Consider the following 16,955-nt stretch of genomic DNA (forward strand, 5'->3'; position numbering starts at 1 on the left):
CATAAGGATAATTGAGAGGAAGTGGTGATAGTATTTTGGCTTGGTGGTTTTGAGTGGAGCATGCAAGTGCTAACTCTCTATCTCCTCCTTTCTCAAAAACACAGGGTTCCTGTGAGTGCCGGGCTCATGTGGAGGGTCCAAGATGTGATAGGTGCAAGCCTCTCTATTGGAACCTGAGCCCAGCTAATCCCTACGGCTGCAGAAGTAAGTCTCTGTGCCTGCCAAGCAGTTGTTGGGGAGGGAGAGTAGAATCTGCTCTGGAGCCTGGGTTTACCACCTATGTTGTCTGTCTCCCTCCACCTGGCCTCTTTTCCATCCCCCTCACATTGGCCATAGTGACCAATGGTAATGCTGGTCTTCCAGAACTGCTAGTGCGTATAGTACACTCTTCAAGCACACCAGCCTCGTAGCTGAAAGGAACCTTAGAGATTGTCCAGTCTAGCCAGTACTTTGGTAAAATCCACATCCCCACTCTAACATCCTTGTCGCCAGCCAGTCTCCTTTTGAATACTTGTAATAAAAGGAAGCTCATTACTTCATAAGGCAGTCATGAAGTTTCCCTAGTGCTTTTTCAATTATACCTTCCAATGACTTACAGTTCACTTTTGGTTAACTTCAATTGTTAGGAAGTTTTTCTTTATTTAGCCCAACTATGACACAGATCCCACTTACTCCCCCCAGCTCTTTCTCTCCATGGACTGGGACTGACTCTGACTCTCACTTGTACACAGTTTGGCAGCTGTGAGTGGTTCCTCAGAGAGGTGACCAGGCAGCTACTACTTTAACTCTAATTAGTACTAGGGGATGACCCTTGTCAGTGACTATCCCCACTGACACTATCTCATAAGCCCCCACTGGTGCAATTCCCATTAACAAATTAGCCATTAACACTCAATCTTAACCAAAACATTTACTGAAAATGCAAAGCAAGTACCTAATGATTACATAACATCCCTCCCATAAGCCTCATTTACACTCTTCCACCAAAACACACAGTATCTGTGGAGAGACTAGGAACACAGCTAAAGTCCCAGGGCATTAAAGCACGTGCATAGGCAACAGAAATGGCCGAGACATCTCACAACTATGGAACTGGGGACTTAGATGTCCTCTTACTGTCTCATGAACTTTCCAAAAACTTTCCTTGATGAGAATAGCTTCTGTATTGAACAGATGTTTCTGTGGTTAAGTGGAGCTACCCCATGCTATGCTTGACTAACACCTTACTGGACATTATGTTTCAGTTGGATTTGTTGAACCACTAGATTCTCTCCTTTGAAATTGAACCTCTACTCATCTGGGACTCACTCCTCAATAGCAACCGCAATATCCCTAATTTCCAGCTTTAAACTGAGCCAATGACTTCAGCTGCAGTAGAGTTATACTGTCGTAGGAAAAGGCAATAACCTTTATTCTGAATTTGGCAAAAAGCCTCTCCAACTCTGCTTCTTTAGAGGATTCTTTTATTTCTCTGCCTTTCAGGTGGCAGTGCAGAGAAATATCTTCTGTCTTTTCTTCAGTTCTCTTCGTCTTAGCAGCAAAGCATAGTTTCTCTATGTCTTATTCTTCTTAGCGAGTAATTACAGAGAGCAGGTTATCTTCTTTCTAACTCTTCCTATTCTGAGCAGCAGATGGCAGGATAGGATACGCCAGTCTTTCTTTGGCCAACCAATTGGCCCAGCAACAGGGAGACGGACAGGGAGAGGTGGGGGGGGGGGGGGCGGTGTGGAGAGAGAGAGAGAGTGAGTGAGCAACACTATAGTCTCTCTTTAATATAGTTTTGAAGTTTGTGCTTTGACTTCTCTCCCTCTATTTTTTTCTGCTAACCTTTCTTGAGTCAGCAGCTAGGTCCTCTCTATGAATGATCCCATCTTAGCTTATAGTTAGTAACCATATTCTCATCTTGACTATAAACAGGTAAGCTATATTTGTCCCATAATCACAGGACAGTTCTGGTGTCCATATTTCCTAGTCATTAGTCTAAAAATTCTCCAATTCTTCATATGCAAGTTACTGAAATAGACTGTGTTCTCCATTTGCTCCTATATATGCAAATGAGCAGTTGCTATCTTAGAATCCTGAATCAGATTTAAGTCATAGCTTTCCTAGAACTCTAAGACAGACTCCTATACCCCAGACAAAAGAACTGTCAAGACCAACTCAAGTCAAGAACTATATTTTCTTAGAAGCAGTTGTGCCCCCGATAAGAAATTCTCATGGGTCATCCACTTTTGCTTGTATGGAACCTAAATTTGCCTGTGTATTCTATTCATTAGTCCTTGTTCTGTACTCTAGAGTGAAACAAAGTAAGTCTGTCCCCTATTCCACATGGGTTGAGGCAGGTGGTAGTGCAGTGTGTAGAGTGCTCGGCCATTCTAACCTCAGATACTTTCTAGCTGTATGACCTTGGACAAATCACTTAACCTATACCTTCCTCAGTTTCCTGAATTGTAAAATGGGGATAATAATAGCACCAACCTCATGTGGTGGTTGTAAGGATCAAATGAGATAATGTATATAAACTCCTTAGCACAATGCCTAGCACATAGTAGGTGTTTCATAAATGTTCATTTCCACCTGTATCCCCTAAATGGCTGGCACTTCAAATACTTTGAAGACAGGTAAGTCATCTTCTCTTCTTGAGGCCTTAAAGATCTCTAATTCCTTCAAACGCTCCATACGTTGCATAGTTTCCAGTCATCTCATCATCTTGTTCCCTCTCCTCTGGATGGCAAAGGGGAACATCCTTTCCCTTTAAGGATACAGAGGAGGAATTTCAAGGGCAGAAGTGAAAACAGAGAATTTGGGATTGGCTCCATCCTCTATTATTATTCTAGGAACGAAATTCTTTCTTGTCTCCTCTTCCCCTCCAATAATTCAGATCCATTAATCTTGTTTTTTACCCATGGGACTGAGCAGAAATTAGGGCTGGGTTATGTGATTTGCCTCTAGGCTTTCACAGCACTGTGCTGGGAAGATGGGTTGTCTGTGGCCTTCTGTATTTCTCCCCTTATCATCTCCTGGGCTGTGCCTTGGCCTTATTCCCTCTCACCTCAGGCAAACCCTTCTTCCAACAGGCTGTAGCTGTGACCCTCGGGGTACCATCAATGGAGTGGCTGAATGTCAACAGGTGAGTGTCTGGGGCCCTGGAGCATGAGAAGTTTGTGCAGAGAGCAAGAGTTAGGTGGCATCTTCCAGAGAATGTCATGGACCAGCAGATCTTGTGCCTCATTTCACCTTTGGGCTGCCATCCACAGGGCAGCGGACAGTGTTTCTGCAAACCCAACGTCTGTGGGCAGATGTGTACCTCCTGCAAGGATGGCTACTTCAGACTAGACCATGCAGATTACTTCGGCTGTCAGAGTGAGTGTCCCTGAGACCCGATGCTTAGGGCTTTCCAGAGGAAGCTTCAGGGAGGATAAAGACCTGGTTTGAGGACTCCGACTGACCAAGTGGATGCAGCGGAGCCCAAAATAGCCATGCTGCTAGTCCTCTTGCTCTGTATTGCAGTACTCTTACCAGTTACAACTAGAAGGACCATCTAGTCCAACCCCTTCATTTTGTAGAGGATGAAACTGATACTCAGAGGGGAAGTCACTTCCTAAAGGTCACATGGCAAATTAGTGACAGAGCCAGGAACAGGACCCAAGTCTAAGGAGTCCTAGTCCATTGCTCTGTTCATGGTGCCAGACTACAGGACTACCTCTGCAGACAGCAAGCCACTGTTTATTGACTACCCTTCTATGGTGGATGCTGAAGGAGAGAGAGACAGGAGACTACACATTCTTCATCCTCGGGGAGCTCACAGTCTAGATGGGGAGATGAGATTCACACAGACAAGCACAATTAGAGAATATACAGGGCTGGGTGTGATTCAGGGATGAATTCTGTTTTTCAAAGCACAAAGACCATAGGAAATCAGCCTGGGCTAGAGTACTCAGGGCAGGCTTCTTGGAAGAGCCAAGGACTTGAACTGAATCCTGAAGAATGGGTATGATTTGAAGATACAGAGAAGAGAGGGTTGGTTGTACCAGGAATGGGGAATGAAGAGGACAGTCATGGTGGTGGGAATGTGCCCAGTCTCTGCAGAGATCGATCTGACTGGGATGGAGTGGTATGGGTAATCAAATTGGAGCAGTGGAGTGGTCATCCATCTTGTAGTACCTTCTCCTCGCACCACCAGCCTTTTTAGCATCCAAAGAATATCTCATGTGCTTCCCTCCCTTTCCACAGCCTGTCAATGTGATATTGGGGGAGCCCTGGCCCAGGGCTGTGAGCCACAGACGGGGACCTGTCAATGCCGGCCCAACACACAGGGGTCCACGTGCAGTGAGTGAGTGCCATGGCCAACCCCTGGGTATGGAGGCTGCAGGGTAGCAGCCACATGCTTTCCATCAGTTCTTTGTACCTTTGAAAGCTCTGGCCTGTGTATCAAAGGTACAGGGAAAGGGGAGGCATACAGATCAGAAGACTCAGGTTCAAGTCTCTGTTCTCATACTTCCTGACCATGTGACTAGGCAAATCATGACTGCCTCCCACCCTCAGTTTCCTTATTTGTAAAATAAGGATCATAACACTTCCATTCTATTTTGTGGAATTTAAAGTGCTATGTAAATGTGACATTGCTATTCTTCTCCTCATTATTCCTGCAAGCAAATGAGATTCAGTCATTGTTTGTTCTTACCCTTGTTGCTCCAACTAGCATGGATAACTAAGTACTCACAAGCCCCAAACAATCCTTACTTCGACAACCCAAGATGAATCCTTTGTCTTTCCTGGGCAGTTTGGGCAGTGCTTATGTCTGAGAGGTGAACTAGGTAGAACCTGTGTACTCTGTCTTCACCCAGGCCTGCAAGAGACCATTATCTCCCAGACTTGCACCACATCAGGTTTGAGCTAGAGGAGGGATCCACACCTGATGGCCGGCCTGTGCGTTTTGGCTATAACCCCTTGGAGTTTGAGAATTTCAGCTGGAGGGGCTACGCACAGATGACCCCTGTTCAGGTAGGTCACTCACTTCCTTCATTCCCACCTATTTCAATAGAAAAAATTTTTATGGCATTCCCCTCATCTGTGCTTTGAGGGAAATGGTGGGGGGGTGGGGGGAGGGGAGACACTTAGGGATCTCCTAGTCATTTTGGAGAAGCAAGACACACATTTATAAAGGAGGATAATAAAATGTCTCCAAGCATGTGATTCGAGCTATATGTACAATAGACATTTTGAAAAGATGGCATCGTAAGTTGGATTAGCTATGGAAAGCTTTCCGATCGAAGTGGAATGAACCAAGCTTTGTAGATGGTTTGGATTAGAGATGAGGGTATGGCATTCCAAGTAGAGGGAATGGTGTGATTAAAGATATGGAGACAGGGTTAAGTATCTGATAGGTGGTGAGATAAAGACAGTGGTGAGTGAAGCCTAGATGGAACTCAAGCTGCAGGCTGGGGAGAGCTGTGCAAGGATGTGATGGTGAGATCTCAAATGTCAGGAAAAGCAGTACCTGCTCTCTGGGGTCTGGGGTCGGATTACTGGATCAGGTGAGTGACTAAAATATCCCCCACTTTCCTTCCTATTTCTTTCTCTCCTCATAGCCCAAAGTAGTGGTGAAACTCAATGTTACATCACCTGATCTGTTCCATCTTGTTTTCCGCTATGTCAACCGGGGTTCCACGAGTGTGAATGGGAAGGTTTCAGTCCTTGAGGAAGGGAAGTTTAACACCTGCAGCAACTGTAAGTGTGGTAGTTACTTACAACCTCAGAGGTCATTTATTCTAACCCCTTCATTTCACAAAGGAGGAAACTGAAGCCCAAAGAGGTGAAAAACCTCACTCGTGAGCCCCAAAGTAGAGAGCAGAGCCAGGACTAAAGCTTAGGTCTTCTTCACACAGAGGCCAGTGTACTTTCCACTACTCCATGCTGCCTTTCAGGCAACCCCAACTCTCTGTACCATTACCTGCTTTATCCTTCACATCTCTGCCTTCTCCTCTTCCCTATTTTCACCTTCTTCTTCTGGCCCTCCTCACCTTCCCTTTTCTTCCTCATCCCCTGGAATTCAATGCTTATGACCTCATTGGCCATTGGTGGGGCACCTACCCCACGCACACCCTGTCCTGGGCATGCACCAAGAAAGTCTACTTCTGGGGGGCAGGGCACAGACTGGCTAAAGCCAGTGAGACTGCAATGCAAGCTAGGCATGTAACCATAAAGCAAAGAAGCCATCCCAGGGAGATGGGAAAAACAGCTTGGAGGATGTGAATATTCACCGGTGCTCTTCCTCGCATTGATTCTAGGCACAGAGCAGACCCGTCAGGTCATATTTGCACCCAGCACAGAGCCCGTGTTTCTTACTGTGCCCCAGAACAGCTACGGGGAACCCTTTGTCCTGAACCCCAGTATCTGGTCCCTGGTTATTGAGGCTGAAGGTGTCCTACTGGTAAGGACCTGGCATTTTATCCTTTGGGGCACCCATGCCCCTCTGATGCATCCAGTATGATCTGTGACCTTAGCTGTTCTAACATTGACTTCTACATCTTCCCTAGGATTATGTGGTCCTGCTTCCCAGTGCATACTATGAAGCCCCCATACTGCAGGTGAAGGTGACTGAGGCCTGTACCTACAACCCCAAACCTGAGCAAGTCAGGAATAAGTAAGGACCAGACTTACCTGAACTTCAACTTGAAATCTTAACATTTAAAGAAAGGAAAAGAACTACATTATAGTCAACCCACAGTATATGCCCATAGAGGCAGTGGGAGAAAAGCAGGTGAGGTGGGGGCTTTGGGATCTAGGAGTAGGCTGAAGATGCCTACAGCCATTTCTGGCACCAAGAGAGGACCTATCTTGGGCTCTTGGTCTGTCAAGAGAATGAAAAGGGGCTGTGCAAGGAGAGTGGGATGGACTGCCAATGTGTGTGTTCCTTCTCCTTTCCCCAGCTGCCTCTTGTACACCTACCTCCCACTAGATGGCTTCCCCTTTGCAAGCGGGACTGATGCCATATGCCGCCTGGACAATAGTCTACCCAAGGCTTGCCAGATGGAACAGCCTAGTTCCTCTCACCCACCGCTGGCCACTTGCTGGGGCAATGATGTGAGTGCCTGGTTCTCTCTGCTCCTCCCCCTGGGCAGAATGATAGAGAGTAGGGTCTTGGGTGGGTGAGAGATGAGGCTCAGCTGGCTACCCTGACTGGGGCCTCCAGGGTGGAGGGAGCCAAATCTCCCACTGCCTCTGTGAGACCTTGGGCTAGTCATCTTATCTTATCTCTGGGAGGTGCTGTCATATGCCTCTTAGAGGCCAAGTGAGGATGATGAAAATGGCCTTTATGTTCTTTCATGCTTCTCCTAAAAGACAGCATTATACCGTGAATGGAGTGCGAGAGATGGAGTGAGGAGACTTGGGTATGAATCCAGCCTCAGATACTCATTAGCCGTGTGATCGTGGGCAAATCTCTTAACCTCTCTGAGGCTGTTTTTTTTTTCTCTATAAAGGAGAGTAATAAGACTTACTACCTACCTCATAGAGTTGTTATGAGGAAAGTACTTTGTAAAAAGTCTTATATAAATGTGTTGTTTTTGCTATGTGATTTTTTTTCTGAAAAAAACTCAAACTATAAAATGCTTAATCATTTACAGTAGAGCAGCTAGGTGATACAGTGGATAGATTGCTGGGCTTGGAGTCAGGAAGACTCATCTTCCTGAGTTCAGATCTGGCCTCAGACACTTAGTAGCTGTATGACCCTGAACAAGTCACTTAACCCTTTTTGCCTCAGTTTCCTCATCTGCAAAGTGAGCTGGAGGAGCAAATAGCAAACTGCTCCAGTATCTTTGCCAAGAAAACTCCATCAAATGGGGAAACAAAGAGTTGGATGTGACTGAACAACATGTTATAACAACAAATCATTTATAGTATGTGTAAGATGCTTTTATTCTAAAAGAGGTTCTAGATAAAGTTGTGATGTATATATTGGAGCCACTATGCAAAGTGTGGCACCTGGATGGAATGATACTGTAGGGGGAAATTCCTATACAAGCACGTGTCTCAGTACCATTACAGGAGACATGCTGTAAGGCAGGTTATTGGTCTCTAAGAATGGTGATCTCTAAATGAAGGAGTTAGTATTATATAGGTGGGGTGTTCAAATGGCAAGAACTTATGTTTATATATCACATTAAGATTTTTAAAGTACTTTCCTTAGCACACCACTGTGAAGTGGGTAGTACAAATATTATCCTTACTTTACAGAAGAAGAAACAGGCTCAGAGAGATTAAAGCGACTTCTCCATGGTCACACAATTAGGAAACAGATCTTGGATGTGGGCAGGTTGCAGCTCATCCACATCTTCTCATCTTGTCTAATTCTTGCCCAGTGTTTTCACATACATTCCTTCTAAAAGATCTACCCAGTGTGCTCTAGGCCTTCCTCTGGTTCTTTTAATATCTTGGCAGTACACTCGGGCTCCATTGTTGCTGGCAAGGCTAGCCCACCTCTTTCTCTGTTCATCTACCATCTGGTTAATGTTCTTTATGGATCATCTTGGTAATATGCTGCTGCCAATTTACCTTTCCCCCTTTCCCACGTGATACATATATTTTTCTGTAGCTTTTTGAGCTACCTCTCACTTGGATTCTTCTACAATCAGGGTACTGTTCTGTTTGAAAAGTGTTACATAAAAAGATAGATCAACTCCTCCTTCCCTGCTGCTACATTGTGGCGAGGAGGGGACCTTGGGTTCTTGAAGGCTGTGCCATCCACAAATACCAGCAAGCTGGAAAGGCTTCAGGTATGCTCCCAGCAATAGACTTCTTCTGGCCTTCTGAGGACAAGCCTAGAGGCTCATCAACCACAAGCTGGCCACATAATGAAGTTTCTGGCAACAGCAGTTCTCCAAGACCATTTACTAATTCCTGGAGAGCTTGAGATCTGTATCAGTGGAGGGACTATCCCCACACATGAAATCACAGATTCTTGAAGTGTATGCAAGTTCTGAAGTCTAGAAAAGATTGTTATTATATTAGAGAGGTGTTATATAAATTATGAAGGAAAGCTATGATATACAGAGCTTTTGTCTAGAAGAGATGTTCTCTATGGGAGCCAGGGTGATGTAGTGAATACAGAGCTGGGACTTGGAGTGAAGGAGACCTTGGTTCAAATCCTACCTTAGGCGGTTACTAGCCATGTGATGCTGGCACAAGAGCTCCCAGCTATAAGTTTCCTAATCATTATGAGGTTCCAATGAAATAACATAGGGGCAGCTAGGTGGCGCAGTGAGTAGAGCACCGGCCCTGGAGTCAGGAGTACCTGAGTTCAAATCTGACCTCAGACACTTGACACAATTACTAGCCATGTGACCTTGGGCAAGTCACTTAACCCAATTGCCCTGCCCAAAAAAAAACCAACCAAAAAAAATGAAATAACATATAAAGTGCTTTGCAGATGCTAAAATGCCATATAAGCGTTAGCTACTGATATTTATTATATTAGACAATAATGTTACATAGGAGAGATGTAGTAAGGGTGTAGCATTGTAGGAAAGATGTACTAGAAGGGGACAATCATCTAAAAGGAGGGAGACAGGTGATTGCATTTTGAAGTGTGTGAAGGATCACCGATGCATGGGATACTTCCAGGGCCATGGCCTTATAAGATGATTTTGTTTCCTGAGTGGGACCCTGTAAGAAAAGGGAGATGGGAGCAAAGGGGAGTGGGCACAAGCAGGCCCTGTCATTTATAGAGGAGGAAGGCCGGAGGGAGGGCCCTGATATCTCCATCCACTGCCTGCTGCTAGGTGGATGTCCAAGTGCAAATTGTCGTGCCCCAGCCTGGCCAGTATGCACTTGTAGTGGAGTATGCCAATGAGGATGACCTTCAGAGTGTGAGTGTGGCTGTGCACACGCCCCAGTGGACCCCACAGCAAGGACTGCTCACTCTCTACCCCTGCCAGTACAGGTACTTGTTCCCCTGCCCTACCTTGCCCTGTCTCTTACTAGCAGCCAGCCTGTTTTCTGGAAGAAAATGATGATGCTTTGGTGGGGTGGCTGTGGGGCTCTTCTCCAAGCTCACTAATGCTAAGTGTACATGCTGATGGCCCGATTTGACTGAGGTTAGAAAGCAAGAACAAGGCCTCAGGGGATTTGGACCTATCTTCCATCCAGGGTGCCTGGGGACCTGAGAGAGATCAGGGCTTGGGGCGGCTAGGTGGTGCAGCGAGTAGAGCCCTGGCCCTGGAGTCAGGAGGACCTGAGTTCAAATCCAGCCTCAGGCACTTGACCCAATTACTAGCCATGCGACCTTGGGCAAGTCACTTAACCCCAAGTACTCTGCCTTTCCCCCCTCTGAAAAAAAGGAAGAGAAACAAAAAAGAGATCAGGGCTTGTTCAGGCAACATACCCAGTGGGGAAGGGAAGTTGGGATGGATTAGGTATGGGGTTAAGAATCAGGATTCATCTTTCTTCCTCCCTCTGCCCCTTCACTTGCTTCTACCTGACTCTTGCAGCTTCTTGTGCCGAGGTACTGTCTTAGATTCCCAGAATCGCCTCGAAGCTTTTGAGCTCACTGGTGAGGCTAACATTCGGCTCACAGCAGAACAAGCAAGGTTCTTACTGGTAAGGATGCTGGCCCAAGACTTCCCAAGATACTTTGGGAGTCATTGGGCCTCATACACAGGAGACATTCAATAAGTGGTTGCATGGGTGAAAACAAAGACAAGGTATACCAAATCAGACCCCAAGATTAAACATTCTTAGAAACCTAATAAACAGAGAGAGAGAGAAGAGAATTTAATTCTTCACAAAATAGCATTTACTGGGCCCTTGCCATGGGTCGAGCCCTGTCCTAGTTAAGGATGGGAAGACAGTAGGGTGGGATGGGGTTCCTGCTCACAAGACTCAGTGTAATTTGAGAGACATCATTGAATGATTGTATGAGCAGGGCCAGATGGGTAGTATTGAAAGTGCTTTTGAAGCCCAAAAAGAAATGATCGCTGTAGGCTGGCGTGATCAAGGAAGACTTTTTCATCTCTACAATGAGAGGGTTGACCTAGATGATGTCTAAGGTTTGTTCCGGCTTTGGAATTTTGAGCTGGGCTGTGAAGAAAAGGTAGGATTTGGAAAAGCAGAAAGGAAGAGGGTAGGGCAGACAGGCACTAACTATAGAATCAAGCCTATTATCTGCTTTCCCTGGATACACAGTCTGCTTTTTTTTATACCTCCCAGCCAGTTCACAGGCTTGACCTAAATCGTTCTCTTCTCTCCTCCCTCAGTACCGCATCTACCTGGTCCCCATGAGCAAGTTCACCACAGAGTTTGTGGAACCCAGAGTTCATTGCATCAGTAGTCATGGGTCCTTTGGACTGAGCAGGTACTCAGGCCAGAGTTAAGGACTTCTCCGTTCCCTTGGCCTCAGCCCTTTTGGGAGGGGGTAGAGGAAAGGGAGGTGGTACTTTTCCTGTAGGTTACTTTTCCTTTCACAGACCAGGGGAGGGAGCATCAGGGGCCTAAGCTATAGCCTGGTCTCCTGGGATGGGGGAAGAGAGGAAGACTCTGGTGTGTGGCTCCTTTTGGCTCAAGCCCCCACAAGTCAAATAAACAAAGTTCGTTCCCTAGTCCTACCTGTCATCACTGACCTAACCTTTCTGGGAAGTCCTGCCTTGACCTGCTCTGATCCCCTGTATCTGTCCTTGTTCTTATTCTAGTGGTTCCTGCATCCCTTCACGCTTCCAGAAGCTATCCCAGCCCATCGTACTAACAGAGTGTAAGGTCCTGCCTGTGCCCCCCGACTTCCCATTGAGCCACATGCACACTGTCACTCCTGCTGGACCCCCAGTGAGTTCTCAGCCTCGCCCTCCAACAGCTGCAGATCCCACCAGTGATCCCACCCTCCTGCAGTCCCCCCAGGTGAGGATGGAACTCCAGGGGCTGCCTAACACACTGCAGTCAGGTGGTTAATAGGTGCTCCCACTATCCCTAGGTTGATTTCAGAACTCATGAGAGGAGTCGGGGAAAGTAAGCTGTGGGTTTTAGGTGGGTTTCCTAGTGATTAAAGGGGGAAATGAGGAGACATTTCAAGAGAGTCAACAGGGAGGGAATATATATTCTGGTGGAAAGAGCTCAAGGCTGTTTGGTCCAGAGTAAATTTTACTTACTAAAATTTACTTCTAGCTTCATTCCCAACTCACTGTTTGGCCTTGGGCAAGTCACTTCCCTTCTTTTTGACTCATTTGTCCCACCTGTAACAGAGAGTTTGGAACCCTATGGCTCCACTTGGGAAGTCAAGGATAGGTAGAAGGGGAGGTTGAGGGGGAGAGTAGCATTACTGACCACCTCCCCGGGGGGATTTTCTCCACAGAGCACTGTCGTGTTTAGCACTCACATCCAGACACTAGGGAGATATGCCTTCCTGCTCCATGGCTACCAACCCAACCACCCTACTTTCCCTGTGGAGGTAGTCATCAATGGTGGCCGGATCTGGCATGGTGAGTTGGAGCTGGGGGAGGGGGAGGGTACAAAGAAGGGATCTAGAGAAGTTGGGGACTCTCTGGTGTTAAAAAGGGTGAGATGGGCTGAGTGAGATCTACCTTCCTGAGAAGCTGCCCGTGTTCATGTATGGGGTCTCTTACTATGTCGGTTGATTTCCTCCTTTTTTATACAGATCGACAATAATGTACTTAGTACAGGGCCAGTGGTATCTCATGAAGTGGCCAAACAATGTGCTTATTACATGATTTGACAAAGAGCCCTGTGTTATCCAGTCGGAGGTGAGGGGGCTGTCTAAAGGAGGGGGGAAGAGTTCTCCAGGCAAGGAACCTGAGAAAAGCTAGAGATGAGGATGGATTAGGTTATGGGCTAGTTACACTGCCATATGCCAGCACAAGGATGCAGGGTGTTGCTGGTGAGGTGGCTTTGGCCTCAAGCTAAGGAGGCCCCTGCAGTGAACACTGAGCCAAATGCAGGCACCTGAGTTTGACTCTTCTGGTTTTCCTAGGTCAGGCCAATGCCACCTTCTGCCCCCATGCTTATGGTTGCCGCAGCCTGGTCGTGTGCGAGGGTCAGATCGTCCTGGATGTGACAGACAATGAGCTGACTGTGACTGTCCGTGTGCCTGAGGGTCAGCAGCTCTGGCTGGTAAGTGGCCAGGGCAGAAAGTAAGGCCTGCCAACCCTCTCTGTCCTTTGACTCTGGGAGGGAGGGCCTGCTGTATCCAATTCTTTCACTTCCCCTAGAATCTCAGACTTGAGAGTGCAGCCACAGTCCTAGGTTAGTAACAAGTTTGTTATAGAAAGAGCAGCCAGCTACATTCAGGGAGAAGTGCCATGATCTGAATTCCCTATACTTGGCTTTTTCTTTCAGCAGCTGGTGAAAGCTGGGGCTGCATATATATCCTTCTGTCAGCCTTAGCCCAACTGAATTTGGAAGAGAAAAAAAAACAAAACAGCTTCCAGTCTAGTGGAAAGAGCTCTGGATTTTTTTCCTCTGGTGGACTCAGGAGTCTCAGTCTCCAGCCTTCACCCAAAGAGCCTGCTAGAAGCAGGGACAAAGCATTGAGTGGAAAGTGTAAAAAGAGTATTGGGTTTGGACGTAGAGGCTCTCTGGGCTCCAGTACAGGGCTCTGGGTTTGCCACTTAACAGTTGTGGGGCCTTGGGCAAATCATTTTAACTCCAGGCCTAGGTTTCTTCATCTGTCAGATGTTGGGATTGGCTTGGATCATGGTGTCAAAGTCAGAGGATCCCAGAAGTCTTCATATTGCCTTAGGAAGCCACAAATTAACATTATCTCTGTTGTGTTGTATTTTTGTTTATTTTGTTAAACATTTCCCAATTGCATTTTAATCTGGTTGGGGTGCCTGTGAGTTTGACACTTCCTAGACTAGATAATCTCTCAGTCCTCGTATCCTGTGAGCGCTGGTTTGGGAGTTAGAGGCCCAGTGGCTGTTTACTGCCTGTCCAACCTTGGAACCACAAACAAGACCTCTTTTACCAGGGATGATAAGATCTGTGATAGCCCAATCCTCTTCCTCTTCCTCCTCCTCCCACGGATGGGCCCAAGTTGAATCTTTGCCTTCCCCACTGTAGCTAGACATGACCTTTAGAACTTCCCATCCCATAGGACTATGTGCTGGTTGTCCCTGAGGATGGCTATAGTTCCAACTACCTCCGAGAGGAGCCTCTAGACAAATCCTATGACTTCATCAGTCTCTGTGCAGCCAATGGCTTTTACATCAGGTATGACCTAAGGTGAAGTAGTAGTGGTGGAGCAAGACATTCAGGACCTTGAGTGGGGGCAGTGATGGAGGCTGTCGTCCCAAAAAGGCTTGGAGGTGGAAATGGAGTGGTCTAGACATTGGGACTGGGGAGGTGGAGGGAGATTTGGGGACTCAGGGTTGGGGAGGGGATCTTGGGAAGTTAGGGCTAGGGTTAGGAGAATTTTAGGAGTTTCGAGGGTGTTTGTGGGAGGAGGAACACCTAAAGAATCCCATTCGGTGGCTCTAATTACCATCTGTGTCACTCCCTCAGCCCCACCAGCTCACCTCCATTCTGCCAGAATGCTGCCATCTCCCTTTCCCTCTTCTACAACAATGGGGCCCAGCCCTGCCACTGCCACGAAGTGGGAGCCATGAGCCCTACCTGTGAACCCTTTGGGGGCCAGTGCCCCTGCCGAGCCCACGTCATCGGCCGGGACTGCTCCCGCTGTGCCACTGGTTACTGGGGCTTCCCGAATTGCAGACGTGAGTCCTTATTGCCCTTCCCCCCACCTTACCACAAGTCCGGTCCTGGCCAGCGTCTCTTCTTCCTGACTGTAGGGAGGGACCAGTTCCACAGGACACTGACACAGAGCTCTCTCTTTACAGCCTGTGACTGTGGCACCCGCCTCTGTGATGAAGGCACTGGCCAGTGCATCTGCCCACCCCGTACCATCCCACCAGACTGTGTGGTCTGCCAGGCTCAAACATTTGGCTGCCACCCCCTGGTGGGTTGCGAAGATTGTAACTGTTCTCGCCCTGGTGTCAAGGATCTCACAGACCCTGGCTGTGACTTGGACAGCGGGCAGTGCAAGTGAGGACAGAGGGGTTAGGGGGAGGGGGTGGCAGGCGTGGTGCCCTACCCATAGGTGGAATAGGTGGGTGCCTAGTGGGGGAAGCCTCAGGGTTGATGACTGAGCTACTGATCCCTATTAAAGGTGCAAACCCAATATTGTCGGCCGCCGCTGTGACGCTTGTGCTCCTGGCTTCTACGGCTATCCCAGCTGCCGGCAATGCCAGTGCCACGAAGCAGGCACAGTGGCTGGAGTATGTGACCCTGTAACTGGCCAGTGCCATTGTAAGGTGAGTCTAGAGCCTGCGATGGGACCCTTGGTTATGGTGCTTTTTAACAATGCAAAACACTTGTTATGGTTCTGACAACAGCCCCATCAAGAAACCAGGCCCTGCCATTTTACAGATGAATGAACACTGAGGCACAGAGAGGGGAAAGTGATTTGGCCAAAGCCATGCTGTGAGGATGGCAAAACTGGTCCCAGAACCCAGGCGTTCCAGGCCAGGACTTTTCCCACTGCAGCATCCTTCTGAAAGGGACACATTAGGTCAAATGTTATTTGTAATATTTTACTGTATAAATGCAAATGAATCACATAAGTGAACGTCCCCGGGAATTCCTGATGGCCTCCTGGTTCCGAGACCCAGTTGTTCCCTCTAGCTCTCAGGCTGGTAGAAGGGGACTTATCTTCTGGGGAGATCAAATCCTGCTCCTCAGCCTCCTTAAGAAAGCTCACACATCCCCACATCTGGATTCATATGCAGGACAATGTAGAGGGTATGCGCTGTGACCAGTGCCGTCTGGGCACCTTCTCCCTGGATGCTTCAAACCCCAAGGGCTGCACTCGCTGCTTTTGCTTTGGGGCCACTGACCGGTGCCGGAGCTCCCAGCAAGTCCGTGGAGAGGTAAGAACCCCTAGAACGTAGATGTCCCTGGCCTGCCCCCCTCCCAGTAGTGCGCTGCTCAGCCCCGTCTTGTGTCCTGTGGTGTGGGAGCAGGGTCCGCAGTCTGAGGTCCTGGTTCAAACCTGCCTTCATCCTAAACACTTGCCTGTGCAAATGCAGGCTCAGGCACATATATGTATACATACTTATGTATACATACACACATGTATGTATGTGTGTTTGTATGTGTATGTGCACATGCATGTATTTACATATGTACACACATACACATGTGTATGTATGCCTATATACGTGTATCTATGTATTATATATCTGTGTATGCATGTGTGTATACACACATACACAAATGTACATGTGTGCCCACATATTTACATGAAGGTCCACATGTTCATTTAATAAGAAGTAGTACATTTGTATACGTGATTTGCAAACATGCTGTCCTACAGTTCATAGACATGCAAGGGTGGGTGCTGCTGAGTGGTGAGCGTCAGGAGGTGCCGACCTCACTTCGTGTGGATGCTGGGCTGGTCCATGCTGATCTACGGAATGTCCCAGAAGCATTTCAAGACCTTTACTGGCAGGCACCTGCCTCCTACCTGGGGGACCGGGTGAGTGGGGGATGGGAGGTTGAGCCAGGGTTATCTGTTGTAATTGGAGGCTGAGGGCATCTAAGTTAGGGAGGTGTGAGCATGCTCAGGGCTCTTTAGGGTTGGAGTGTGAATCATAAAAGTGCCGTCTTTTTGAAGTGGGGCATGGTAGAGTATCCAGGTCCCAGACAGAGAGTGGCAGGAGAAGAGGAAGATCTGAGTTCACTGTGTTACAGGTGTCATCTTACGGTGGGAGCCTGCACTATGAGCTGCACTCAGAGACCCAGCGTGGGGATGTCTTTGTCCCTACAGAGAGCCGGCCAGATGTGATCCTGAAGGTAATGACAGAGTGCAGGGATGGGGAAATGACGGGAGGGCTGGTAGGGGAATGTAATCTTGGAGACCAATTAATCAGAGAGAGGAAGAGCTATGGAACATA

At 47.7% G+C, this 16,955-nt stretch overlaps 1 protein-coding gene across 1 annotated transcript in view; it reads left to right on the top strand.

Annotated features, from left to right (window-relative positions):
* LAMA5 (laminin subunit alpha 5) overlaps positions 1-16,955 on the top strand; it is a 95,243-nt gene that overhangs the window by 47,036 nt on the left and 31,252 nt on the right. Inside the window, exons 19-40 of the mRNA XM_036749893.1 lie at positions 105-204; positions 3,078-3,130; positions 3,258-3,363; positions 4,234-4,333; positions 4,848-5,004; positions 5,592-5,730; positions 6,291-6,433; positions 6,540-6,646; positions 6,933-7,086; positions 9,783-9,943; positions 10,491-10,599; positions 11,256-11,353; positions 11,688-11,889; positions 12,341-12,467; positions 12,977-13,116; positions 14,099-14,214; positions 14,506-14,717; positions 14,841-15,045; positions 15,170-15,314; positions 15,789-15,929; positions 16,376-16,537; positions 16,753-16,854. Of these exons, the coding sequence (XP_036605788.1) occupies positions 105-204; positions 3,078-3,130; positions 3,258-3,363; positions 4,234-4,333; positions 4,848-5,004; positions 5,592-5,730; positions 6,291-6,433; positions 6,540-6,646; positions 6,933-7,086; positions 9,783-9,943; positions 10,491-10,599; positions 11,256-11,353; positions 11,688-11,889; positions 12,341-12,467; positions 12,977-13,116; positions 14,099-14,214; positions 14,506-14,717; positions 14,841-15,045; positions 15,170-15,314; positions 15,789-15,929; positions 16,376-16,537; positions 16,753-16,854 (2,979 nt within the window). The remainder of the gene's footprint in view (positions 1-104; positions 205-3,077; positions 3,131-3,257; positions 3,364-4,233; positions 4,334-4,847; positions 5,005-5,591; positions 5,731-6,290; positions 6,434-6,539; positions 6,647-6,932; positions 7,087-9,782; positions 9,944-10,490; positions 10,600-11,255; positions 11,354-11,687; positions 11,890-12,340; positions 12,468-12,976; positions 13,117-14,098; positions 14,215-14,505; positions 14,718-14,840; positions 15,046-15,169; positions 15,315-15,788; positions 15,930-16,375; positions 16,538-16,752; positions 16,855-16,955) is intronic.

This window comes from Trichosurus vulpecula, chromosome 3 (genome assembly GCF_011100635.1).
Source record: "Trichosurus vulpecula isolate mTriVul1 chromosome 3, mTriVul1.pri, whole genome shotgun sequence".
NCBI lineage: Eukaryota > Metazoa > Chordata > Mammalia > Diprotodontia > Phalangeridae > Trichosurus > Trichosurus vulpecula.